General features: G+C 41.4%; 1 protein-coding gene across 4 annotated transcripts in view; it reads right to left on the bottom strand.

Moving 5' to 3' along the window:
• Positions 1-44: 44 nt before the first annotated feature.
• Positions 45-26,956, bottom strand: part of ZNF541 (zinc finger protein 541) — a 37,983-nt gene continuing 11,071 nt past the window's right edge. Inside the window, exons 5-15 of one of the 4 annotated variants that reach the window (XM_050928398.1) lie at positions 26,614-26,773; positions 25,802-25,969; positions 24,395-24,731; positions 23,309-23,372; positions 19,673-19,815; positions 19,055-19,158; positions 15,698-15,773; positions 15,082-15,170; positions 7,323-7,406; positions 2,075-2,256; positions 45-1,027 (exon numbers count right to left, since the gene is read on the bottom strand). In XM_050928398.1, the coding sequence (XP_050784355.1) occupies positions 925-1,027; positions 2,075-2,256; positions 7,323-7,406; positions 15,082-15,170; positions 15,698-15,773; positions 19,055-19,158; positions 19,673-19,815; positions 23,309-23,372; positions 24,395-24,731; positions 25,802-25,969; positions 26,614-26,773 (1,510 nt within the window). In that variant the 3' untranslated portion in view covers positions 45-924. Of the gene's footprint in view, positions 1,028-2,074; positions 2,257-7,322; positions 7,407-14,448; positions 14,700-15,081; positions 15,171-15,697; positions 15,774-19,054; positions 19,159-19,672; positions 19,816-23,308; positions 23,373-24,394; positions 24,732-25,801; positions 25,970-26,613; positions 26,774-26,956 lie in introns of those variants that run through there. The other 3 variants (XM_050928396.1, XR_007770268.1, XR_007770269.1) reach the window with 3 other exon arrangements.

The following is a 26,956-nucleotide window of genomic DNA, read 5'->3' on the forward strand; positions in this document are numbered from 1 at the left end:
CATGGTATAACTAGTTTTGAAATAACCATTAAAAGCAGTATAACAACTTTTACAACTGGAGCTCAAGAACCCAATTTAATAAGCTATGCAGAGAGCACATACAAAATAACAATGCACGGATCATCGCAGGACTACATATTAAATCTGAAATGCAGGGCATGACCATCACGTTTCGGCAAAAAAGATATAAATACAATGGCAATTTCTCATTGATTTTCCTATTTTTGACTTTTTCTAACAGCAGCAACTGAACCCATAAACTGATGGTAAGAAACAAGGGCTATTCACATCCAACTTTTATTTTTAAATGGAGGCAAAAGGGCTTTTTTTTTAATTAAACTAAAGCAGAAGTACAGAGCCTCTCATATTTGTACAACAGCTATTTTACAGTAATTAACAACTATATATTTTTTTCAACCATGCATAATTGTAATTCAGTGCCAGGCATGTATACTTAATTGAACACACACGTCCTTTCTCTGTTAATGTAAGTAAAGAGCATTTAATGCCTTAATGTTTCTTTATAGTTAAACTTGACACCAACAATGTTATATTGATGCTAAACACTAAAAACATCCAAATAGGCTTTGGCATCCTACCAAATACAAACAGTTACAACTTTCCTTTCAGTACCTTCAAGTGGAGGTTTCTTTCCAGCCTCACCAGGTGCTGCTGCACTAGGAAAAACAGTGAGCGTTTTTTCTGCAGTGCCAACAATGGTATAAGCTGAAGTGTGGGCTAGGCACACTGTCATGTCAGCTAACCCTGCACAGAGCTGATCAGCAACTGATCAGATGCTAAAAAACATTTACATATTTTCCAAGCTTAGACAAGACTACCACCACTGATACCTCGCATGGTTTCCCAGTTACCATTGGAGAAGGTCAACGTCTGAGTTTGTTTCTTTCATCTTTGGCTCATTTTTTAATGTTTTATGGGCCATTTAATATTTATCAGCGGCTCCATCTGCTCCTGCACACGGTGGCATTTCATATGAGCATTCCGACTTTTTACCTTGTCGAACACCCTACAAGTTGACAGAAAACAAGGGCCAGTTGTTAGTTTTCTTAACAAGGCTAAATAAAATGGGATTCGCACAGAAAAGCTTTCCCCAGATAATGAGCAAAACAGACTCCCTTTATTTTTCCTCTTAATTTTTAGGTGTGCGGTGCACATGGACGTGAGGGACCAGCATATGGTGAGGTAAAGGTCAGTACTGTGGAAGCTTCTCCAGGCAGCTTTGCAATTGCACCTCAATCCTGACCAAAAGCACTGCTTGTTATTCTCCTCCCACAACCAGTTCTGCCAATACACCTCAGTCCCTAGCTGTAATACTTTCTCTTCCTTTTCAGTCCTGTTCCCACATCTCCTGAACAGGACCTACAAGTAATGTTGCATTGTGGTAAAAGATGCATTTGTTTTGTAATGAAAACAGATAGGGAAATAGACCTACAAGGAAAGGGGGATGATCACAGATGAGCTGGCAACAGCCAAAGGACCTATGTCCTTTTAGTCATACAATTCTCCCACAATATCAATGGCAGCCATGGAGCTAAACTCCCAAATCTCTTTAAAAATGTAGGAGGGGTTAGCCTACGGATGAAACCAGATATGCATCTACAGCTTCAGGGTTCATTAATTTAAAGGGACAATAAGTAACCGTTGTAAAAAATCACATTTTTATCGGAAATCATTTTGCCTTTTACAGTTAGAAATAACACCTAACATTACAACATGAAAGAGATTAGGGGGAAAAAACATTTTCCTTTATTTTTTCTTTGAGTACAGTTTTGTAGTTTCACTTTTGCCAATTTCCCATTTGTGTGGGTCTTTCATGATGAAATGAGGGCGAAAACTTTTTTTTAAACGTTATACGTGGTCATAAAATCACACAAATTGGCTAGGGGACTCAGAGAGAAATGCACCATGCATTTAACTCATTTTTAAAAAATCACTAGATTTTTGAAGTAAATGGTACTCCTTTAATTAAGAATGCTTTATTTATAAATACAAACTGAATTAAGCAGACATGTAGAAATCACTGAACAATACAAGATTAATAATAATGCCGTACCTTTCACACTCTTTACATGGAAATGCAACCTGATAGTCTGTGCTCCCAGGCTGGTCTGGAGTTCCCCTCTGACTGCAGGCTGGACTGTATGTCTTGTGTGATGCTTTTTTGTAATTCTTTGACTTTATCTTCATGTCTTGTCTAGGCAGATAACCATGCATTTTCTTTGGGCTGTATGCAATCTGCAAATTATGGAATATTTGTTAAAATAGCAAACTTTCCCCCTCAGAAAGGTTGTATTATTGTGGTTGGATAGTTAAAAGGAATTGAAGTAAAAGAAAATTAACTCTAAACTTTTTAAAAGCCACATGCATGTGCTTATACACATGCCATACACACTATGATACAGTGCAACCTCTCTCAGATCCTGATTCAGGAAAGCACTTCAGTCCATATTAAGACCCACTGACGTGAACAGGAAAATGTATCCATGCTTACCTGAAAATTTCCTTTCATTGAATAGTAAGAAAATTTCTTTTAATTGAATAATCTGTTCATTCTAACAGACTGTCACGGGGTCTCTGGGCGATGCTCTGGAACTGCTCCCCACAAACCCAGTCAGGACTTTGGGGAGCCTCCTCTCCCTTGGAGCAGACTGTCTTCAGGGCAAGAAGCTCACATGGCTTCACCTTCCTGGGTCTGACCTTGGAGCATTCAGCATATGTCCCTCCGTGCGCTTCCCACAGCGAGCCCGCCCAGGCAGGGCCCTGGGGAAGCCAGAGGGTCCTGCACGCAACCCCACTTTGCAGTCAGACATGACTCTTAGCCAGCCAGTAAAACAGAGGTTTATTAGATGACAGGAACATGGTCTAAAACAGAGCTTGTAGGTACAGAGAACCGGACCCCTCGGCCGGGTCCATTCTGGGGCCCAGCGAGCCAGACTCCCCCATCTGCCCTCACTTCACATCCCCAGCCAGCTCCAAACTGAAACCCGCTCCAGTCCCTCCTTCTCTGCTGAGTTCCTTTCCCAGGCCAGGAGGTCACCTGACCTCTTTGTTCTCCCACACCTTTAGCATCCCCTTGCAGGTGGGAAGGGCCCGGGCCATTAGTTGCTGGGAGACAGAGTGTCAGCCAGAAACTGAGGCACCCCCTACAATATTCAGAGGAAGCATTGGGACTCACACAGATCCATTACAATGGGTGCTTCAACCTGCTTGCAGGTGGGAGGCAGAACCAGACTGTGTTAAAAATACCTGGAGGAAAAAGCACAAAAATTTCTCCTACTGCAAAAGATAGTAAATTCCACCTATTGACAACAAACCCAAATCACTGGACATCCATTTCCATCTCTATTCCGGACCATCTGTTGTCTCCAGGGTGGCCAGATCTGAAGACCTTATTATTTGAAGAAAGGAAATTTTCAGGTAACCATGGATAAATTTTCCGCATCTTCTTCATACTAAGGTCCACAGATCTGTTACAACAGATTTTCATAGCAGTGTGCCTCCAAGATAGGAAGCAGGATAATTCTTGAAATGTGGACATCTACTACGAAATACACTGTATATAAATATCTCCTCCATTATCCCCTGGCACTGAGGTGTGGAAAAGACTTCTCCCAAAAGAAAGGAAATGGCACTGAGTAAGACTGGATGACCAATATGCAGAACTTGATGAATTAAGGGTTCTCCAGTAGATCTCAGAACAGGAGATATGATTACTCTGTCCTGAGAGTGCCCATGTCCCTAAGGATTTGACTCTAATGCTTGACTGAAGGTGGCATATTTCTTGAATTTACTTAGAGAATGAATGTTTTAACAGTTCTGAGGACTACTGGTCTGAACGAAAGGTATGATACTAGGTCGGGTTAGAGTGAGTTTTTCATTTGAAGTTGGAAGCTTAATCTCTTTGGAGAAAGTGGCCATCATGAGGCTTACCCTAATGGATAGGAAGAATGACACCTGCAAAAGGGTGATTCCATCTAGGTAGTGCTGTAAGGAACAGAATGAGGTTCAAAGGTTGAGCGATATCACCTTGCAGCACTGCGTGGTGAGGGGTTGAGGGAATCCTGCCTGGCCTGAGCTGTGAGGCAACCTGCTCTCTGCCCACAGAGCCGCACGAGCTCTCCAGAGAGATGCTTGATAAGTGGAGAAGCAAGAGACATGGACCCTTCCTCTGGCTTTTCTTGGCCTAACTCCTTCCCTGAAGCCTCCAAGGAACCAACGCCCCAGTAGGGGAAGTAGAGCTGAGATGGACAGTTTCTCCCCAAAATCCAGTGCAGCCCTGGAACATGGTTGGGAATTAGACAGACACATTATTAAGTCCAATTGTTGGTCTTAAAAATTTGAACAGAAGTTTGGAATTTCCCTCAGCAAAGCTGCAGCAGGGAGGCCAGGGGAGCCGCAGGCCATTGGCGGGGGACAGAATAAATTGGAGAGAATTTGAGGAGGTGAGCCATTCCCCTGCTGACAGGGACTGGCAGGCTTGGTTCTGCCACCCAGCTGCAAGCAGGCTGAAGCGCTCATTGTAAAGGATCTTTGGACTTTAGCACCAAGCAGCATGGGCCTGGTTCTTGTTTACGTCAAAGGCTCTTTACGCTGCTCTGGAACTTTAAAGGGGCCATAGTGTCAATGAGAATCAGGCTCAATGGGACTTCAGCATGTTTAAAATTAAGCTCATGCTTAAGTGCCTTCCTGAACATCGACGGACGCAGACGTGTACTTTAGGCCCCAGGTCAGGAAAACCCTTCAGTCTTGTCTACAGTAATTTTTTTGTCACCACTGCCCGTGACAGCCCAGCTCCACCAATGGTAACAATGGCTGGAGTGCTCGTGTATTCAAGGCACTGCCAGATACTGATGTTTTAAGCATCATGTCATATAAACCTGCTTTGAGCAGGGTCAGACGTTATACATGGACCCCACTCTATACGAGTGCTCCCACTGTTGCTCACGCCAGTAGAGCTGACCCTGTAATAGCAGCTGAGAAACTGTTGTCAAAAAAACCTAGTTCAGACACCTCTAAAATGCCCAGGCTGCCACAGTGCATCAACTCCAGAACAATACTACCCTGATCCAGTCCTACAATTCAAAGGCCTGGTCCTGCAAGGCTTTGAGTGTCTTCTGCAAGGTTTAAAGAACACTTAATCTCACTGAAGTCCATAGGAGGTGAAGGGGGCTCAGCATGGTGTAGGATTGGAACCTATAGCATTAAAATTTCCCATCATTCAGTATCTCAGTGAAACCCTGTTTATCCAGTGTGTCTCAGAGATATCAAAAACACTGACAAAAAAGGGGAGTGTGCAAGAGGAGCGCAACCATGATTTGGATAAGGGAATTTTTGATTAGTTTGGTATGAATCCCACACACATACACCCCATCTGAGCCAAAAGGCATTGATGTCAAAGTGGGTCTTTGCTTTAACTTCAAATAGCTATGGATTAGGCCCACCATCCTGACCAACTATCATTGTAAAAGGTTACGGTTAGTGGGCACAATTCTCTGCTGGTGCACACTGGTAGAGCACCACTGAGTTCAAAGGAATTGTGCTAATCTACACCGACAAAGAATGTGACGCCAAGTCTTCTGTTGCCTGCTTCAACAGGATAAAGGAACCATTCCTGTATTTATTATTTAGAGTTTTAGGATTCCGTAGGCTACATATGACCCTTCAGATTATCATTTGCTTGGCATGAAGATACTATAGTCTAATCATTCCCACAGACTCTTGTTTTCTGCTGCTGTCTTGCTTCTAGGACTGGTATTCATAAAGCATTGATTCCAGTGCTGAAAGCATAAATTCCGTCTTACTTCCTTACTTAACACACAGGAACCAACTTAAAAGGAACTCTTGTTAAACAAATAGTCCTGTTAAAGCCTACATTTTCCATGCACCAAGCTAACATACACAATCACACTGCTGTGAATATATTTATAGCAAACATGAATTTGCCCAGTGAACTCTTTTGAACAGTGAATAGCCAATAAAGAATAACTCCTGTAAATGAACTGGAAAAAAAAAAGCACAGATCTAGTAAATGATTACAAGTTATGTGTGCTATCATATTAGGTGAAACTGTGTAGCCCAACTGTGCACCATCGCATAATCGGGCCTGCCAGGAGTGAGGCTGGTCCTTCACCTCCTATTACCGGGTCCTCAAGGAAGAGTGTGAGTAGGTTAAGTGAAGGTACTTATAATAGAAATGTTGCCACCAGGAGTTTTGGAATTCCTTTACTGTTTTGCAGTTATAAGTTTCATTGCATTTCTTATTTTTATGTTAATGTCAATAAAGATTTTATCAATTTGGTATTGTCCTCAGTGTACATGTTCTTGCCAAGCAACCCAGAAGTCCTCTTCTGATATAGAACTCTCTGAGTTCCTGAACTCTGTAGTCTGAATTGGATAAGAACCTATAAATCTTCTGGTCAGATGCGATCAGTGGTGAGCCATAACAACTAACCCATCAAATTCAGGTCAACAACTGCAAAGCCCTCACATGAAAAACCTGTTAAATGGCCACAGAACTATAAAAATAACAAACATTTGGGGTCAGATTTTTAAGGATATTTAGGTACTTATTTGCATTTTCAAAAGCATCTAAGGATCTACTACCCATTGAAATTAATAGGTCCAGGTGCTTTTGAAAATTCAAATAGGCACTTAAATACCTTTAAAAATCTGGCCCATGGTGCACTGAAGCTATGTGCTCATCAAGTTTCTGCTGCAAAAATCTTGCTGGTAAATCTTATTCCCCACTTGCTGCTGTGAAACAGTTCAGCAGTGTCATGTACTTAGCAGGGTTTTTTTGCAGAATACTGGCACGTCAAAGGTGGCACTGCCACATCATCAACAACAAGTTTAATGCTGACAGCATTACTAACAAGGAGATAGGGATTATATTAGATGGTTAATTAGGAGCTAAGAGTTATCTTAATTTTCTTGTTTTAATTAGCAATGGTGTCATAATGTCAAGAGCAAATATTGTTACATAACTTCCCTGCGAGAGTAATGGAAAATGTTAGGTATGGTATAACGTGCTAATCATTGAACAGGGTTTGTTTGAGATTTTTTGTAATATTATTCCATAGGTCTCTGCAAGTTAAACAAGGGAAGCAACAGAATATTAAACAGGAAGGTGTTTCCTGGAGGGAGCTTGCTGCACACATGAACTCCACATCTCCTAAGGCAATGGAAGATCTTTAAATTAAAGAGCTGAATCTCAGATTCCCCAAGCAGTTTTTTCCTACCTTTTCTTCTGTCTTTTCTACCTCATCCTTCTCTCTTCCTTGAACCTTTTTTCTATCACTTACTTTCGGTCGACTGAAGTCAAATTTTATTATTTTTTTCCAGATATAGTAATATTCAACACACTGGGACACATTCTTAGTCTGAATCTATTAGGAAAAAAACAGAAGTAATCCACCATTCATATATCATAAGTAATATAGTTATTTCTGCAAAAAGCAATAAAAAAACTGTGTTTGTGGGGTTTTCTTTTCATTCCTGCCAACGATGGGTGTTCAGAAATCACAATGGTAGGGACTATGTAAGTACCTAGAAGCATATATTTGTGATGTAGGCTCATCCCAAGACTGGGAGCCAATCTGAGAGATTTAATTAATGTATGTTTGTAAAGTGCTCTGAGAGCCTTTAACACACCACCATGCTGCGATAAGCAGTGGTGCCTGAGCCTCATTATAAAAGAGAGGAGGCTGCTGACAAGGCATTTCCCTGGAAGAGCTCTAGGAGCAGTTTCCCACCTGGGTTGATTTGGTGACTTTCTTTGCAGGTTGAAAAAGGTGTGTGTTTGATAGGGGTTTTGGAGAAGGCTCAGAGTAAGCTTCCCAAAATGATGAATAGATGGAATGGATATTTCATAAGTGGCTGGCTAAGTTCCTGTTTGAATGATTATTTTAATGCTGCTGGAATTTTCTTGTAATACTACTTATGCATTAGAGCAACCAGTGCCTTCTATGGGCATCATTTTATTAGAAAGAAAGAAAGAAAGAAAGAAAGAAAGAAAGAAAGAAAGAAAGAAAGAAAGAAAGAAAGAAAGAAAGAAAATAAATTAATGAATTAGTGTTTGAATTCTAATGCTATAAGAGACACTGTAAATTGGTTAAGCATAAAATCTGATTGCCCCTGATAAGGAATGCTTTTTAAAAATACAATATTTAAACTCTTTATAGAAATCATAAAAATCACAGAAATCTAGGATGGGATGGGACCTCACTAGGTCATCCAGTCCAGTCCAATGCACTGAGGCAGGAGTAAGTATTATCTGGACCATCCCTGACTGATGTTTGTGTAAACTATTCTTAAAAACTTCAAATGACAGAGATTCCACAATCTCTCCAGGTAATTTGTTCCAGTGCTTAACTACCCTAACAGTAGGAATTTTTTCCTAATGTCTAACCTAAATCTCCTTTGCTGCAATTTAAGCCCATTACATCTTGTCATGTCCTCAGTGGATAAGGAGAACAATTGATCACCCGCCTCTTTACTACTTTAAGATAGTTATCATGTCCCACACAGTCTTCTCTTCTGCAGACTAAACAAACCCAGTTTTTTCAATCTTTCCTTGTAGCTCATGTTTTCTAGACCTTTAATCATTTTTGTTGCTCTCCTCTGGACTTTCTTTAATTTGTTCACATCATTCTTGATATGTGCTGCACAGAACTGGACAGAGTGCTCCAGTTGAGGCCTTATCAGCATAGAGTGGAGCAGAATGATTACTTCTCGAGTCTTGTTTACAACACTCCTGCTAATACATTCCAGAATGCGGTTTGCATTTTTTGCAACAGTATTACATTGTTGACTCTATTTAGTTTGTGATCCACTATCACCCACAGATACCTTTCTGCAGGACTCCTTCCTAGGCAGTCATTTCCTATTCTGTATTTGTGCAACTGATTAATCCTTCCTAACTGTAGTACTTTGCATTTGTCTTTATTGAATTTCATCCTATTTATTTCAGACCATTTCTCCAGTTTGTCAAGATCATTTTGAATTCTACTCCTATCCTCCAAAGGGCTTGCAACCCTTCCCGGCTTGATATCTGCAAATTTTATAAGTGTACTCCCTATGCCATTATCCAAATCATTTATGAAAATATTGAATAGAATCAGACCCAGGACAGATCTATAGGTGCCAACCTTCCCCAGCACCGGTGGGTGCTCGTGCCCCCCCACCTCTGCCCCGCCCCCATTCCAACCCCTTCCCCAAAGTCCCCATCCCAACTCTGCCCTCTCCCTGCCCCTATTGGACCCTTCCCCAAATCCCCACCCCGGCCCCACTTCTTCCCCAAGCATGCCGCGTTCCCCCTCTTCTCCCCTCCTTCCCAGCACTTGCTGTGTGAAACAGCTGTTTCGCGGCGCAAGCACTGGGAGATAGGAGGGGAAAGTGGGCACGCAGCATGCTCAGGGGAGGAGGCATAGGTAAACTAGGCGGGGAGGCAGGGAACTGTGGGTGCAGAGCACCCACCAATTTTTCACTGTGGGTGCTCCAGTCCCAAAGCAGCCACATGGTCGGCATCTATGGACAGATCCCTGTGCATCACGTAACATGCAGTATGCAAGTCACAGTAACAGCATGGACATGGGAGAAGGGTGCCCTCTTTCAAAACACATCACTGCAAACACTACAGTGGTTTGCTGCAAACTGAGGGTGTAGCATTCTTGGAAGATATCCCATGTTCCTTTATTTTGCTGTTGAACAGTGTGCATTTTGGGATTTTTCTTGCTATGCATTGTGGGATGCATAGTGGAAACCAGATGAATTCAAATTTTTACAAAATCCCATGATTCATCTGTCTCTGCCCTGTGCTTCCTTTGTGGGTGGGCTAGCATCAGTTCTGAATTGCTGTTAGCCAAAATGGACCCATCAATGCTCCGTGCTGCTATTCTGTCAACCTCAAATAGGCAGAAGATGCTTGTGTGCTCAGCACACAAAACTGGATTAACTAGCTTTGGACTTTGTTTGCCTCAACACTGAGCAGATGTGGCAGCTGCAGCAGCTTCTCCAGCAGCAGAAGAGTCTTCAGTGGTGGGGATTAGGGAACTGGGACATGGATGAGAAAGAAATGGAAGACACTCGGCAAGTAATAGAAAAGGACTGGTTCTTGGAGCAGTTTCACAGCATCTAGCCCCATTTCTGGGCTCAGGAAACAAGCACAGATTGGTGGGAAAGGATTGTTCTGCACAACTGGGATGACCAGCAGTGACAAGAGAATTTCAGGTTGGGGAATGCAGCCTTTTTGGAGATATGTGCTGAACTGATAGAGCTGCAGCGGCAGTGTACCAGCATGTGATGCCTCATACTTGCAGAAGAAGCAGGTCACCAAGGCCATCTGGAAACTGGCCACCTCCGAATGCTACTGGTCCGCATCTAATCAATTCAGTGTGGAGAGATCCACCATCAGGCTCATGAAGGTCTGTGATGCGATGCCTTGGAAGAGGTACTATTGCACCGGGTTATAAAGCTTGGTAATGCTCAGGTTATCAATGGCTTTGTACATATGGGATTCCCAAACTGTAGTGGGGCAATTGATGGGACCTGTGTGCCTATTGTTTGCCCCTCACACTAGGGCTTGGTGCTGACAAACAGAAAGGGGTATTTCTCCATGACACTCCAAGGGCTTGTTAACCACTGTGGCAGGTTTACAAACTTAAATGCCAGGTAGTTTGGAAGGGCCCTCGATGCCAGGATCTTTCGGAACTCAGCTCTATTTAACTCAATGGAGAAAGCACTGTTTGCCCACAAAAACACTATGGACATTAATGGTGTGGATTTTACTCCAGTTATTTTGGGAGACTCAGCTAATCCTCTGCTTCCCTGGTTAATGAAGCTATTCACAGGCTGCTTGAACAGAAGGAAGGAACTATTTAACTACCACCACAGTAGTTGCACAATGACAGTGGAGTGTGCATTCGTCCGTCTGAAAGGGAGATGGCGCTGTTTGTTGAATAGGTTGGAAGCAACAGAAAAAAGCATCCTAAAGATTACAGCAGCAAGTTGTATTTTGCACTATATTTGTGAGAGTAAGGGAGAAAGCCTTAGTGATGGGTGGCAGGTTTAGGTGCAAAGACTTACTCAGCAGTTTGAGCAGTCAGTGAGGTATCCACTAGAAAAAACAAATAGCCAGGCAATATTGTCTGGGATGCCTTTTGTTGTTCTCTTAAGTCTCGGGCCTGAAATTGTGCAGCTGCACATCCAGCTGTTAACGAGGGGTGGGAAAGTGTTGGAAGGTTTTTGTGCGTGCAGTGTTGTTTATGGGAAGCAGAAGTGCAACCCTGTGGCAATCCCTATTTAAACGGGCTCTTTGCCTACATGTGTATGTAAAAACCTAATAATGATTTTCTATGTGAAATGAGCTGTCAACTCCTTACGAATGACGTTTTCAAGGTTTCATCTTGAAATGGTAATGAAAAATGTTTTTAAGTATGAAACGATATATTAAAACACAGTCTATTATCTAACTACAAAGAACTCTTTCTTTTAAATAGCAGCAAAACAGAACAGCACAGCACAACAGTACAGGGCAAGACACCACACACGCAGCAGAGGGGCTTAAAGTCACAGGCAAGTATTTGCCTTGGCTCTGGCTCTTCTTCTTGTTCCTAGGCCTTCTGGTATTGAGTGGCAAAGCTTGAAGTTACCGGGGCGATAGAGAGCTCAAAAGGGCTGGTGTCCCAGCTGGCACCGTTCTCAGTTCCCTGAGCTTGCGTCTGTGAAGAGAATGGCCTATGGGAGCCCTGCTTCAGGGTTACTGCAGGGAGGAGTTAATGTGGTTCCCAGCAGCCTGTATTATCCAGGGGCTGCATAACATGGCTGGGTATTGGTTTACAGTACTGCATTGCCAGCTGCCCTAACAGTGACATGCGCTGCAGCAGGGCACTTTGGCTTAGTGTTGCCTCCAGGAGTTGCTTCTCCATGTCTCTGTCTTTTTCCATACTGGTTTTGTCCATGCCAATGAGATCCCTGGAAACTGCCATCCTGCCTTTGTCCACTGCAACAATCTCCCTGTAGAGCAGCTTGTCTGATTCTCTCTCCATCCTCAAATGCTGCCTCCACCTCGCCGCTATTTTAAATGATGTGTGCGAATATTTCGTTGTGAGTTTTCCATTTTCTCTCCCACAGGTTAGCCAACTGCTCAGCCGTTGGTAAAAGCCCTTCTCCTTGAGGGTCTGTCCAATGCACATGCAATGGTTGCGGGAGTTAACAAATTCACAAGCAATTACTGTTCATATTCCAGTGAGGCTGTGATAGCATTTTTCTTATATGCATATCTGGATTTCCCTGCCTGACATTCTCCCCCGTCTCAGGAGAACCTCAGCCATGGTAAGTGGTGTGTGTAATGGCATTTTTGTCTGTGTAATGTATGCTGTTTGACTGCGCCTTGGATGCTGGCCAGGAGGGGAGACGGAGCTAAGGTTAGGAATGATGTTCCCAGTCTGGCTTTGGAGTTCTGCTGTGCCTTGGTGTTGCTTATATGGTGTTGTAAGGAGAGTGGGTCGAATCTGGAGGTGAGCTGGATAGTAATACCCTCTATCTCCCCTTTAGGCTGTCCTGACTCTGGATGAGCCAAGGCAGTTGACGAGGAGGCAGAGAATGGACTTACTCAAAAACACAAAGGGCACACCAGTGAGATGCGCAGTCAAGTTATTCACCAAGATGGTCCCCCAGAAGTGCTGCAGGAGCGAAAGGGAATCGCAAACTATACTAGGGATAGTGCAGCTCTTCCTCATAATTGACAAACAACAACTGAGCAATTTCTCACTCTTACATTTTGCTTTATCTCCCCTGTATGGGAAGACATGGTGAAAGTGCAGAGAAAAACTGATAGGGTTCTGCAATGATTGCCTGAAGCATTTGCTTTTACCAGTCGAGCTCTATGTAAGCCTATGAAAAGCTGTTAAGAGTTTTGCTATCCTCACAGCAAAGCTTTTTTACTGTGAAAATGTGTGTTACAGGGCATTTATACTTCAGCAGGGAATTGTACTCTTTGTAGCTTTATGGGCATGCAATGTGCATGTCTACCCCATACAAAGTGAAAACGCTAACCACACTGTTTTTCCTGTAATCATTGTCTCAATAAACTTTTGCAGTTTGGACAAAAGAATGTTTTCATTATTTGAATCTGCCGTGGGAGGTGGGTGGCGTGGAGGCTGAAGCTGCACCATGCTGTCAATCACCATTTTGAGCTGGAGAATGGGGTTGGGGGGGTCACTGGTATGGATAGCTGAGGGATGGGCATGTGCCTTCCATAGCGTGGGCCTGAAAATGGTTGGTAGTCAGGGTTTCAGCATAAGATAAGAGGTCAACTGCCCAGCCGGAGTCACTGCCATTTTGGTAAGGCATATGGGGGAGGGGAGAATAGATAGCATGGGCTGATGGAGGGAGGCAGGGATCTGGGAATCGCATCCACCTACAATGGCTGCAGACATGGGGCACCCAGAACAGAAGCCGGCACAGCAGTATAGCTTAACAATAATACATTAAAACTTATATATTAAATTATTAGTAATTTTTAAAAACCATACATGCAAGCTTCCCTCCATAGGATCAGCCCCCTCCGTCCTGGTCTGGGTTGCTGTCTGGGAACCATGGTTGGTTGCAGCAAGGCATGATTCAGGCTTGCTTGCTTTCTGGCTGGCATCAGGATGTGAGTCTTGAAGGGACCCTAGCTTTCCAGGGAGATCTCTTCACTGGCCTCCTCATGCTCATCTTCCGATGACTCGTGTTGATCTTGCCAGTCATCCTCGGAGGGGGGTGGGACGGAGAAAGCAAGCAGCAGGATCCACAGACTGCATGGGTTGGGTGGTCATGTAGTTATGTAAAATCCTGTCCAGCTCCTCAAAATCTGGACAAGTTACATGTCCCTTGCCAGACGTTTTCCTTTATTGGGCCAACTTTTGTTGGTGAGAGAGACAAGCTTTCGAGCTGACAAAAAGCTCTTCTAAGCTTGTCTCTCTCACCAACAGAAGTTGTTCAATAAAATATTACCTCACTCACCTTGTCTTTCTAATATCCTGGGATTAACATGGCTATAACACTGCATATAACAGATATCTTCCAGTCAACTCTTGTTTTAGCATAGGTCCTCCTGACCTGTTTGCTCTTTATCTGGCACTTTTTGTCATCAAGGTCATGGCCACTTGAGGACATCTGCCTAGCAATGTCAACAAGTTCTTTATTCTGGGAGCTGGCCATATGAGCTTCCTGCATTGATGCTTTTCCCCAGATGGCGATGAAGTGAAGTCTCAGCTCAGCTCCAAGCAACTGCTCGAGGCATGTTGTAAGGGGTCTGGAGTATTACTGCAGCTACTGTGATGCAGTGGAGTCGCATCATAGGCGCAATTAACTTATGCGATTTTAACTATATGCGCTCAACAAAACAAAACAAAACAGAGAAAAATAATAATTTAAATACTGTACCTGTAGTGCAGGCAATTCCGCCCAACATTCCACTCGATGAGCGTTTGACTATACGCAATTTTCGCCTTACGCGCTGACTTCAGAACCTAACCCCCGTGTAAGATGCGACTCCCCTGTATACTCAAACCCAGGTGCAAAAGGACAAAATCTGGCACCTTTCCAGTTTATAAATGGAAGAGAACATCTCACCAAACTGACCCCAGAGCTGGGGAGAGCACATAGGCCACTTGTGTGGGATATCTGTTGGAAGACTGCCAAAGTAGTCAATATATCAGATGAACTTGAATTGCAGCAAAGTTATTTTACTCTGAAAAAGGACTTTAGAGTTCACGATAAACATGTCCATGTGCTACGTTGTGTGTACACACAGATTTTGAAACCAGATTAATTTGACTTAATCCAGTTTAAATTACCTGTGTAGACAAGTCCTTTGCCTACTCTCTCTGAACCCCTCAGACAAACAAATTTCATCTATAATTCTTTTTTTTTAATTTGCTTCTGATTCTTTTTGGGAAACATCAAAAACACTTCAAAAACATTTTAGTTTTGAGAAAGAGTCTACAAATAACTCCTTTAATTAATTCTCGAAGAAGCTTTAGCAATCTGAAAAAACCCTCTGCCTAAAGGTCTTACCTTCTTCTGTATCAGGTAAAAATCTTTCTTATGTAGACAAAAAGCCTTTTTAAACAACTGCTTCTCAACAGGTGTCCATACATCTGAACCTAATGGTAATAAGATGCAAATTATTAGATCACATAGCATGCTTAATGGACCATCGCACTTACAAAATTAAAACTGTTGATTATTAATGTATACATTTTTCTCTCAGGGAAACTTAATTCCAACCTATCAAAAACAGTAATCAGTAATATGTTGGAAAAGTCTGAAAAACTCAAATTACTACTGACACAGGAAATACCATATACTATAAAACATATGCACCGTTGAAAAGAATACCACACAATAGCAAGCATCTGTCATTGCCATGTTTCAGCATACTTCTCCCATTGGGTGTCACTAAAGAGTCATGCTGTCACAAGGGAACTGAACATAAGAAAACAGTGTAAACAATACTCAAATTGACAAGGTGATCGCATTTTCTAGCAAGAATCTCTTGTTTATAGTTTTTAAAGCGCTTGTATTTTTAAAGCAGAAAATTAAAGGCAAATCACAGTGTTATCTAATTATTGCATGTCTATTAGCATCCCAGTTCACTGGTCCTGAACTACAGGTTTTGTTTTTAATTTACCTGAATAACAATAGTCAGCAAGTGGGTGGGATGGAGCTTTCTGAGGTCCTCTAAACAGCAGCATCTCTAGGGCCTCCTGCAACAATTTAATCCAGAAAGTAATCAGAGCCCTCAAAAGAGAAGCAGGGAGGTAAATTCTGCTCTCAGCTATGCTGATGTAAATCCACTGATTTTAGTGATTCATGCCAGCATCCCTGAGAGAAGAATTTGCTCATGTTGGCAATGCTAATGTAATATAATGCTCCCTAGGGGTCTGATCCAAATCCCATTGAAGTCCATGGGAGTCTTTCCACTGATTTCAATGGCTTTAGATCAGGCCTCAAGCTTAAAAAGAAAAAATACATATTGTGCAAACATCTTGTACAGAAAAGTAGCAGCATCCAGCCACATTAGGGGAGTTGTTTGTCCTGTGCTTCAGTCATTTTGTGCCACATATGCCAACGCATAGCAGTTACACTGCAACCATAAGACCACCCCCAGCCAGGGACACTCCAGGCTTATGAGCCTTCTCTGCCTGGAACTAAGACAGACTACTCCCCCGCAGCAATTCCCTGCACAGAAAAAGTATGGGGCATCTAGGGCACACTGTAGGAAGGAGGATGTGGCCAGAGTGTTCCACAATAGCCACTGTACCTGGGCCACAAATTAGTGCAAGCCCCAAGACTGTTCTAACCTGTGCGTTAGGTGAACCAGTAAGCCCCTGGGGGACGCACTGCCTCCCTTCTCAGTCCTTGCACTAGGCTCAGCACTGGCTCAGAGATGACTCGGCCCTAAGCCAGTAGACCTTGGAGAGGTTTGCCATTTACTTCAATAGCAGCAGGACCAGATCCTAAGTGTGTTGGTTACCATAAGAAGGAGGACATGATAAAAGGCTGTTATAAAGAAGACAAAGATCAAACATTCTCTATATCCATTGAGGGCAGGACAAGAAGTAATTGGCTTAGTTTACAGCTAAACAGATTTAGGTTAGATATTAGGAAAAACTTTAACTATAAGGATAGTTAAGCATCGGAACAGGTTACCAAGGGAGGTTGTTAAATTCCTGTCCTTGCAAGTTTTTAAGAACAGGTTAGATAAATACCTGCCAGGGATGGTCTAGGTATACTTAACCCTGCTTCAGCACAGGTAGATGGACTAGGTAGGTGACCTCTTGAGGTCTCTTCCAGCCCTAAATTTCTATAATTGTATGTAATCATAAACAAACAAGAGAAACTATATTGCTGCAGATCAAACAAATTATCCAGCGCTCTTCATATGGCTTCCCTCACAAATGGGCATTGAGGCACTGACCCAAAAAAAGGCTTTGATGGTTTAACTTACACTGTCATACAAAGAGATACTGTAAAGACTGGGACTGTTTACCTTGGAAAGGAGATGAATAAGAGGGAACATGATAAAAGTCTATAAAATAATAAATGGCAAACAGAAGGTAGATCAAGAACTTCTGTTCTCTCTCTTTCACAACACAAGAACAAGGGGACAGTCAATTAAATTAAATAGTGGGAAATTCAAAACTGGTAAAAAGAAATACTTTTTCAAACATGAAATTAAACTGTGGAACTCACTGCCACAGAAGTTGTTGAGACCAAGAATTTAACAAGATTCAAAATGGGGGAACTGGATATTTATATGGATAACAGGAATGTCCGGAGTTGTAAAAAATGACAAAAATTTTGGAAGGGATATAATACTTTGTTTTTCAGGTCTTAAACCAATTTCTGACTCTTCGAGACTAGGATGAGACCTATGTGGGAGGCAAATTATCCCATATCTTCTGACTGCAGGATTCTTACATCTTCCTCTAAAGCATCTGGTGCCAGCCACTGGCAGAGACAGCATACTGGACTATCTACCTTGGGTTTCATCCAGTCTGGCGATTCTTAATTTTCAGAATGGGAATTGTATAACCTTTTTATTACAATACATTTAAAAGACTTTCAAAGTAACAAAATAATGTATGGCTAATTAATATACCAAAAAAATTAATCTTATGAACCAATGCCAGACAGATGTAAGTGTAATGATAACAAATATATCGTTAATCACTGTCGGGGATACAACTGAAAGCAATTTTAGGTTAATTTGAAAATGGCATGGCAGAGGCTCCTGCTACTAAAACTTGTATTCTCTATGCCAGTGGTCCCCAACCTTTTTGACTGGCGGGCGCCAGACGAAGGACCGTGGCAGCAGTGAAGCATCCGCCGAAATGCCGCTGAATTTTTGCGTCATTTCAGCGGCGATGCCTCTCGGTGACGCCGCTTGTCAGCAGCAAGCAGCATCATCAAGAGGTGTCGCTGCCGAAATGCCGCAGAAATTCGGCAGATGCTCCACCGCCGGGCGGGCACTACGTTGGGGACTCCTGCTCTATGCCCTTAAACTCTAAAAATGCAAGACTTGGCTTACAGATGTTCTTCAAAATGAGGAAAACAGTAATGCTCTTTATATTTCAGTTTTACACTTGAGCAGAGCAGCTCAGACCCTGTGACACAGAAGGTCACAGTGACAACTTTCCAAGCATCTGAGTTTGGCATTTAATGTGCATAGAAATGTACATACAGTGTAAAAACTAAAATCCCTCTTCTCCAAATAATAATATCTACACTCATCTCACCAGGGGAGGGATAGCTCAGTGGTTTGAGCATTGGCCTGCTAAACCCAGGGTTGTGAGTTCAGTCCATGAGGGGGCCACTTAGGGATCTGGGGCAAAATCAGTACTTGGTCCTGCTAGTGAAGGCAGGGAGCTGGACTCAATGACCTTCCAGTTCTATGAGATAGGTATATTTCTATATATAATCCTAGTCTCTGAGAGTCTGCAGAGCACTTAAGCTGATGTGTAAATTCATCCCTGTCCAGGAAAGCACATAAATACAATCTCATTGACTTCAATAGAGCTTAAGTACAACCTTAAAGTTAAATACATTCACGTTTTCTTTCAATAGGTATGCGTTCCTGAATCAGAAAGGAACAGAAATGACTTGCTAGTTGAACTATAGTGAAAACCCAAAACAATATTCACTAAGCTACTAAAGTGGAATAGCAAATTTGGGGGGCTGACCCTGAAGTCAATGGGAGGCTAACACTATTTCCAATGAAAACAGTGATAAATCTTTCTGGACGGCCTGTTAGATATGGAGGCACCACCAGTGGTGTTTAATAATTCTAAGATACAGAAATTCAGATAGTAACAATAAGATTTGGTAGGCTGCATTTAAGTTTAGAGACACTGGGTCAAATTCTACTCTTAGTTACAAGTGGCATAAGCCTGGAGAAAAATTGAATTACTTCAAATTCACACCAGTTGTAACTAAGAACAGAGCTTGGCCACTTATTGCCTATGACTAAATAACTAGCTCTTACCAGAATATTGCCTTGTGCTTCATGCAGACAATGCAGGGCTAGTTCTAGATTGGTCCCTCCCCCTGGCATCACACTGGAGCAGGCCACATTTAGTAGCCCTGTTACTGCAACCACAATCAGAAAGTAGAGTCAAGTTCCGTGATGGAGGCAGGAAAAGTGCATGAGAACATTGCTTTAAAGAAAAAAGAACAATTGCGATACTCAAATGGGCCACCAGTAAAACACAGAAAGAATGGCAAAATGTCTCATCTCTGTTTTAAGCGTGGCTGTCTCACTGATAAACCACTGTATTTAAGCAAAACATCTCCTCTTTCAAACTCACTGTAGATGAATGAAGACTAATGGAGATGTTCATGACTATTTGTGACGAGGAGATGCCACTGGGAGCATAACGGCTGTCTAATTTGTTTACTGCTTTAGCTCTCCCAAAACTAAGCAAATCACTTCCCTCCCTGTAATGCAACTGTTGAGAAGGAGGTCAAGAAAATTAACATTTTCCACAGCACAATGCAGTTAAAAAAGGAGAGAATTAAAAAAGAACACAAGGTTGCAATGACAGCAAAACAATTTCTAATCATAAAATCTTGTGATAGTCTTGGGATAACGTTTTTAAGACACCTCTGTCCTGTGTTTCCTGGTTGGTTGCGATGTCTCCCCAGGGTCTCCACACTAACGATGCTGCATGTTCATCATTTTCTAAAAATGCTCTATCCTGGAGGTTTGGTATCTCTGCCTGAAACCGGTTTCCAATGTTAATGTGTCTAAAATAATAAAAAGTGGGGGATGAGGGAAAATGAATTGGGAACAAAGGTAACTCAATAAGTAAGCAGATAAACACAAACACACATAGAGCAATACAGCATTTCAGAGCATAAAGATGAACAAGATGCAGTGTAATAAATATGTCATTTATGCTGCGCACAAATACTTCTGCAAACCATAGCTAGTGCACCTTATCCGTCCCCAGATAAACAGCAAGAGACAATGGATATGTCTACAATGCCGGTGAGAGTGAGCTTCCCAGCCCAGGTCGATAAACTTGGGCTAGCAGCATTTGTGGTAGCAGTATAAAAATTGCTGTGTAGACTGTGCTTTAAATTTGCATCTCGAGCTGGAGGGGGTTGGCTTCAGAGTCCCCTGTTCCAGCCCATTCCACAACTTCAAACTGTTGTCTACACACCTATTTTTAGAGCGCTAGCCTGATGCTGTTGACCCAGACCAGGAAGCTGTCTATACCCAACAAAAGCCTGATGTACTGCTGCATTACTCCAGTTTCATGTCAATATAACATCATTTAAAGCAATGACATTACACTGGTGTAAAACCAGAGTAACACAGCAGTGTATCAGGCCCTGAGCAACTACAAAATTAAAAGTAGGTAACTAACCGTGAATTTCAGCTCTTCAGTGGCTTGTATGAAACGTAATTGATTACAACAAGGCAGGTACCCACATCACAAAAACTACTATCAGAACAGGTGTCCTTGTTGGAAAACTCAGCATTGAGGCCAAGGAGTGAGTGAGCCAAGGAGACTGAACACCTTATACCTACTGGGAGTACCTCTGCAGGGAAAGGTAAGTTGAAGCATATTGGCAGGACAGAGAAGGAAAGCCTGAACTGAGGTGCCAGCACTATCAGTTGTCTGGGAAAGCCACAACTTCAGTTCTCCTGCTGCCAGTCTTGAAATTATGAGCTGGTATTTTATATATAAGAACAAAACAGTTCAGCGCTGTAGATCATTCCCAGTGAGAGATATAGCGATGGGTTTAATATCTTACCCTTGGCTGGATCAAAGAAGGCTTAGAATAGATGTGTAGCCTCAACTGATGGCCCCACAATGAGCATTCAGTGTAACGGGTATGGTTCAAGTACTCTGTGTGACTAAACTGCGTGTAAAACTCTTAGGACATCTAGATCTTTTTCACCAGTATTACTTTTATCCTCCTTAATTCTCAATCAGCTCTGCTGACTTGTGGTTTTCACAGTTTCCCCTTATGCACTGCTCTAGGGTTTGCCTTTACGTACAGTTCTTGCTCTTGTAAATGGCATGAAACTCTTCAATGGGTTGTCTTATTGCAGGATAATCCTGTTATAGATTATCTTGTTACTACGTATATCTAACCCATATGGGGCAATCTTGTTAACAATACCCCCTTCCGGATATGTTATCCAGATCTTAGCTTTTCATTAGATGCCAAGCTACACATAACTGCTATATTCACTGCAAACAGAATTAGTCGTCTTTGATAAATCTTACTTCATTATACCACAACTACTGTAGCACTGTCACTCTGTCTGTCCATGTTACACATCAAATGACAATCAGAGAAGTTTCTATCCTTCCTTAGGTAATCAGAGCCCAAACAAAAGGAATGTAATGCCTATATAGTCCCTGTTCACCTTTTCTATTTAACAAGAACCACAATATCACTCACACTATTAAACTCACTCCATACTAGTAAAATATTTAAAATTGCTAGCCAAGTATTTTAAGTATCACCATCTGTCACCGCTGTTGACAAAAATATAGTTCACAGAATTACGGCTGTTAAGGATGGACATTTATATGGGTAATAAGAATACTCAGAGTTATAATAGTAAGGATTTTTTAAAAACACAAGGGTTTCGGAAGTGCTGTAAGCTCTCCTACTTCAGGACATAAGCCAATCTCTAAATAATGGGGAATCAGGAAAAAAATCTTTCCCTGGTATCAGGTTATGCCATAACTGCATGGTTCTTACACCTTCCTCTGAAGCATCTGGAATTGGCCATTGTCAAAGACATACTAATAGACATGTAAACTGAGACGCAGAGGGTGAAATTAACAATGGATAACAAGAAAGGTGGCTATGACAGATGACAGAGCAGGATATCTAAAGAGCCCAAGAAAAAATGAAAAGACAGAGCAATCTTTATTTATTATGCTAGCCTCACGCATAATCTAGTCAATGTTTAATGGGGATAGCACTGGATATTTTGTTGCAACTTCACTTTGGCCAGCGTCTGACATTATCTGGCCAAAAATGCTATTAATTCGGCCAATGATGCAAGACAGTGAGAGAACCAGCCAAATGACAGATTTGTGTGCGGGTGAAGGAAGAGGGAGGTGGATAATGTTATTTTAAAAGGCCTTTAAAACATTGTAGTTGCAATAGCCAAGATTCTCAGTCTCCTAAAATTGTATTTTTCCCCACTATTAACATTTTCCAAGTTCCTTTTTTAATGGGGAGTGTAGAAAAAAAGGAATGCATGATAGAATGACTTGACCAAACATCAGGAATAACACAGTCAAACTTTGTTTAAATCGATGCAGTAACACTCTGCATTTATACAGTTCCTTTGCTCCAAACATTGAGTGCTTTACAACCATTTAATTAAGGATCACAATACAAATGTGAAGCAGGTATGTGTTACTATTCCTATTCAAGGATCAATAAACTGAGGCACAGAAAGAGGAAGTGAAATTTAAGCAAGGTAAGAACAGCATGGTATAGTGATTAAAGCACAAGAGCATTCTTCCAAATGAGAATATTCTCTTTATTAGAATACTAATACTAACATAACTCATATGGCTGTTGTGAAGCTTTATTCATTCATGTTTGTAAAACACTTTCAGATCCTCAGATGGAACGGTCTAGTGAAGTGCTAAGTAGGGCCCAATTCAGAACGGTACTTAAGAATGTGCGGAACACTAAGCACATGAGTATCTCCATTGAAGTCAATGGATCTGCTCACGTGCCTAAAGTTAGGCATGTGCTGAAGTGGTGCCTGAACTTGACAGCAAATTAGTGTCCGAGTCAAGAACTGAACCCAACAAACTACTCCTAGACCCTTCTTTAACCCCGAACGACACTCCACGCATTTCAAGCACTGCTTTCCATTCCATATGTTCATGAATTCCATTCTCTCTTGCCCCTAGGATTGTGCTGCTCGCTGACAATTCAGAGTCGAAATAATAACTTTGGGTCTACGGAATTACAGAAAACCCACAGCCTCATATGCAAATATTTTGCCAATGACTAGCTTGTATGATGGGATCTGTCTTGCACTGAAACTTTCTCACTCCTTGCCTCGGACCAATGGTCCAGCTAGTCCAGTTATCCCATCTTCTTCAGTAGCCAAGGTTACTGTACAGGGAGGGAAACAGCTCTATTCTCATAATGATGTGTCCCGTCATTTGTTTAAGGCTACAGTACTGACAAATGGGGAAGTGTGAAATTTTTTATTAATTATTATTATTATGCCCCAACTTACGGCTTTATGCTGATTTTGGTGTTATCTTTCACAAGAGAGAATCCAAAGTCTCTATCCATTCTGCCTAAAAAATAGAAATACATTGAAGATAAATATACTCAGAAGACTCTTCCCCTTGGCCTTACTTGCCATGCTCATCGAAAATGTCACGGTAATTACTTTTGAAGCTATTTAATTCTTTGAATTCCCACTGACTTCAGTGGAACTACTCACATGACTATGCCTTCCAAGAACAGGCCCTCAATATGGAACATCCTCACACAATTTTTCAGTTTTGTTTTTTTTTGACTGCTCATCACAAGCTGTCATCCCACAGGCACAACAGATCTTTATCTTGGAATCATAAACAAAATCTAAATACCATACAACATTAAATATAATATCTGGAGCCAAATTCTGGCAGGTGCATTCCTCCTTTCAGAAACCAGCTGCCAGTACAGGAAGGACAAGCTGGAAGACGTCTGCTCCTATTCTCCCTGGTTGTCTGTACGCCCCTAACTCAGCAGTGGCCCCCGAATATAACCCAACCACAGATTATACATGCTTTTAGAATGAATAATCAGACCTTGGAGGAGGGAGAGCTTTGCACTGTACTGCAGAGTTGGAAAATACAGGGGTATACTAATGCGTATTTTACACTGTTTCAGAGTGAAGGTGTGTGTACAACTGTTCTAGGATTGGTAGAATTTGGCACCAGGAATAGAAACATATATAATGATTGAATGTTGATGCCTCTATACTAATATTTGTACATTTTGGAGTAACTGTCAAATGCTTTTAATGCTTAGATCAACATAACAGAAAAGTAGTGCAAAAAAAGTTAGTTGAGCAGTTTTCATTCTTAACTTACATTGTTGGACATATAGATCCAGATTTTCCATTGATCTTTACATTGTGTCATTGACACCAGTGCAAAAGGGTGGGCCTTTCTAATTTAGTACCAATTACATCCATTTTGCATTGTATTAAATGTCTGCACAAAGGTCAGGGCAACAGATAATCTGGGGCCATAAAGCTAATGACAGCAAACTGGATTTCTTTCTATTATTATTATTAGCTGAATGTGAACACTGTGGTTTTTATTACCTAGAATGGTACTGTACAGCTTGTTGGGATCAGCATAAGTAGAGGAAGAACAAAGAGTGCTGAAATAAAGTCCTGATCCCTCCCGTATTGGGCTGAGCATAGGAGGTGGGGTATATGGAGAGTTTTGGAATAAGTCTCTCAGGAGGTGGTCAACCATGTAGACAGGTGATCGAAGATTACTCTCATGGCATCCTCCCATCATGGCTGGCTGCATCTCAGCACACAACGGAGGTGGAGGTGGGATAAAGAGCGATTTGGGACGAGTCTGCCTCTTCCTCTTTTTTGGGGGCAAACTTTTTCTGAGATCCTTCTCACTCTGGCTTTCCTTTTCAATAACCTGAGGAGACATTTCATTTGGAATTTTAATTGACCACAGGAACAAGGGTAACAAGTGTGAGTCTCTGGCATTTAAGATGTGTGGCTTATGACCAACATGAGGCACTTAAAATCATTTAACAGAAGAGAAAGCTTGAAATTACATGAGACTCATGTCGTTTGCATGTTTGGGGGTTTTCCAGAATCTCACTTTTGTGATCCATCATTTCGGGACTAATAATTAACAGCAAACATTAAGATTTATGAGCAGAGTTAAAGAAAGGACCCTCTTCTGCAGCCCTTACTCATGCAAGTAATCCCATTTAAATCAACGGAAGTATTCATGTGAGCAAGGAATGTAAATTAGAGTCCTATGTAAGTTTCCTTGTAATCGTGTAGCACTGAGAGAGTTATCGTTGTGAATCCTTCCTAAAGAGTTCCGATATATTCTAATTTGCTTTAAACCAAATAATTATCCTACACAATAATCAAATTCACTAACCAGTGCTGATAGCAAAGTAAGTCTATGAAATGCTTTCCTAATAATTTTTCTAGGAAAGCCTATTTGCTAACTTCTTAGTTAAAATATTGCTACTGGTGACAAAGAATTACCAGAGAAGGCAATTACTAGCAAGATACATAGAACAAATTACTTTTTTTCAAATTTAACAAATTAAATAAACTCAGTTCAATGCTGCCTTAACCGTGTAATCCCAAATATTTTTTTTCACAAAACCAAAAGTCAAATACAAGGCTTACATCATAATTCAGACATTTCTCACAATCTCCAAATGTTATGCAACTCAAAGTGGTTTACTGGATTAACGTATTTATATATTTCTAATTGATTAATCTCATAGGTCCAGATGAACCCCTTATGCTGAAATGAAATCCACTGCTGTATAGAAAGCCACAAGGGAAGTGCCACTTAAGTTCTATTTTAGGGGTTTAAGTAGGACCTACGTGGTACATAGGCTTTTTGGTAACCCTCTGAGCAGGGATGGATTTCACATACTGGTGAACAATTGCTCACAGAAGTTATCCCATTAAAGTCAATGTATACCATTCAGAAGAACACAAATCACAACCCACTTTGTTCTTGGTCTGTTGGTTCATAGCTGTCACAGGTACAGAGACTGGGATCACAAGAGGTGCCACTGTTACGTCTTCTAAAGGTTTCTTAATTTCTGATGGAGAGTTTCCATCTCCTATTGGCTTGAGTGACAATTTCTGAGGGTTTAAGTTTTCTGCACTGTACACCTTAACATAAAAAATTCTAATAAATAATAATAATAAGAGGCATATCTCATAGCATCTTTTATCTGAGGATCTCAAAGTGCTTTGCAAACAACTAATTCTCATAATATCCTTCTGCATTAGATCATTATTATTATCACTATTTTATATATGGAAAAAACTAAGACCCAATGATTTGAATGACTTTCTCCAGAGTAACATAAATTAGTGACAGAACCAGGAATAGAACCCATAAGTAGCAGTCCCTTATTCTAACCATTATGCCACACTCCTCTCCAAACTTAGCTCTCAAACCCTAAGACTGTGCTGCCACAGTAGACGCACTTTAAAAATTCTATCTTATAAAAAGAAAGTGACCATTTTCAGCACTATTCCGTGTCTATATAGTAGAAAATTTTGTGGGAAACAGCACTGTTTTGAAACATTGCAATTGTTTAAGGATGCCTATTGAACAATAACCACTTGAAGGGTGTCTGATACTCCAGAATTCTAGACTCTATCCTATTATTCTTAATTTTCAATACAAAGGTTAAGTTGCTTCAAGACATTTTTATCCCCATAGGCCAGGAACAGGTTTTAAGAATCCTTGTGACTTTATTTCAAACTCCATTAACTAACAAGCACTGAGGGATTCAATTTCCCTTTACCTGCTGTTCCATTTTCCCTGGTGGTGAATGCCATTGTTCACTCTGGAAACACATATGGCTGTTTAAACCTTTCTTGGTGTAGAACAGCTGACTGCAGGTCTTGCAAATGAAACCACTTGCATATCTGCTCCCATCTGCAGGGACACCACTGGTGTTATTACTAAGCGTGGAAAACAAGGTAAAAGGATGCAAAATTAACATTATGAAGCTGAACTCCTGTTTGCAATTTAGTCTCTATCAATATTAGGTGCATGCTTGCATTCCCTTCTTTAGATCTCATTTTATGTCGAGCTGGAAAAGAAGTCTCTACAGTTCATTTATCAGCAAACTATGTTAACCAGAG

The sequence above is a fragment of the Gopherus flavomarginatus genome, chromosome 18, assembly GCF_025201925.1.
Source record: "Gopherus flavomarginatus isolate rGopFla2 chromosome 18, rGopFla2.mat.asm, whole genome shotgun sequence".
NCBI classification, from domain to species: domain Eukaryota; kingdom Metazoa; phylum Chordata; order Testudines; family Testudinidae; genus Gopherus; species Gopherus flavomarginatus.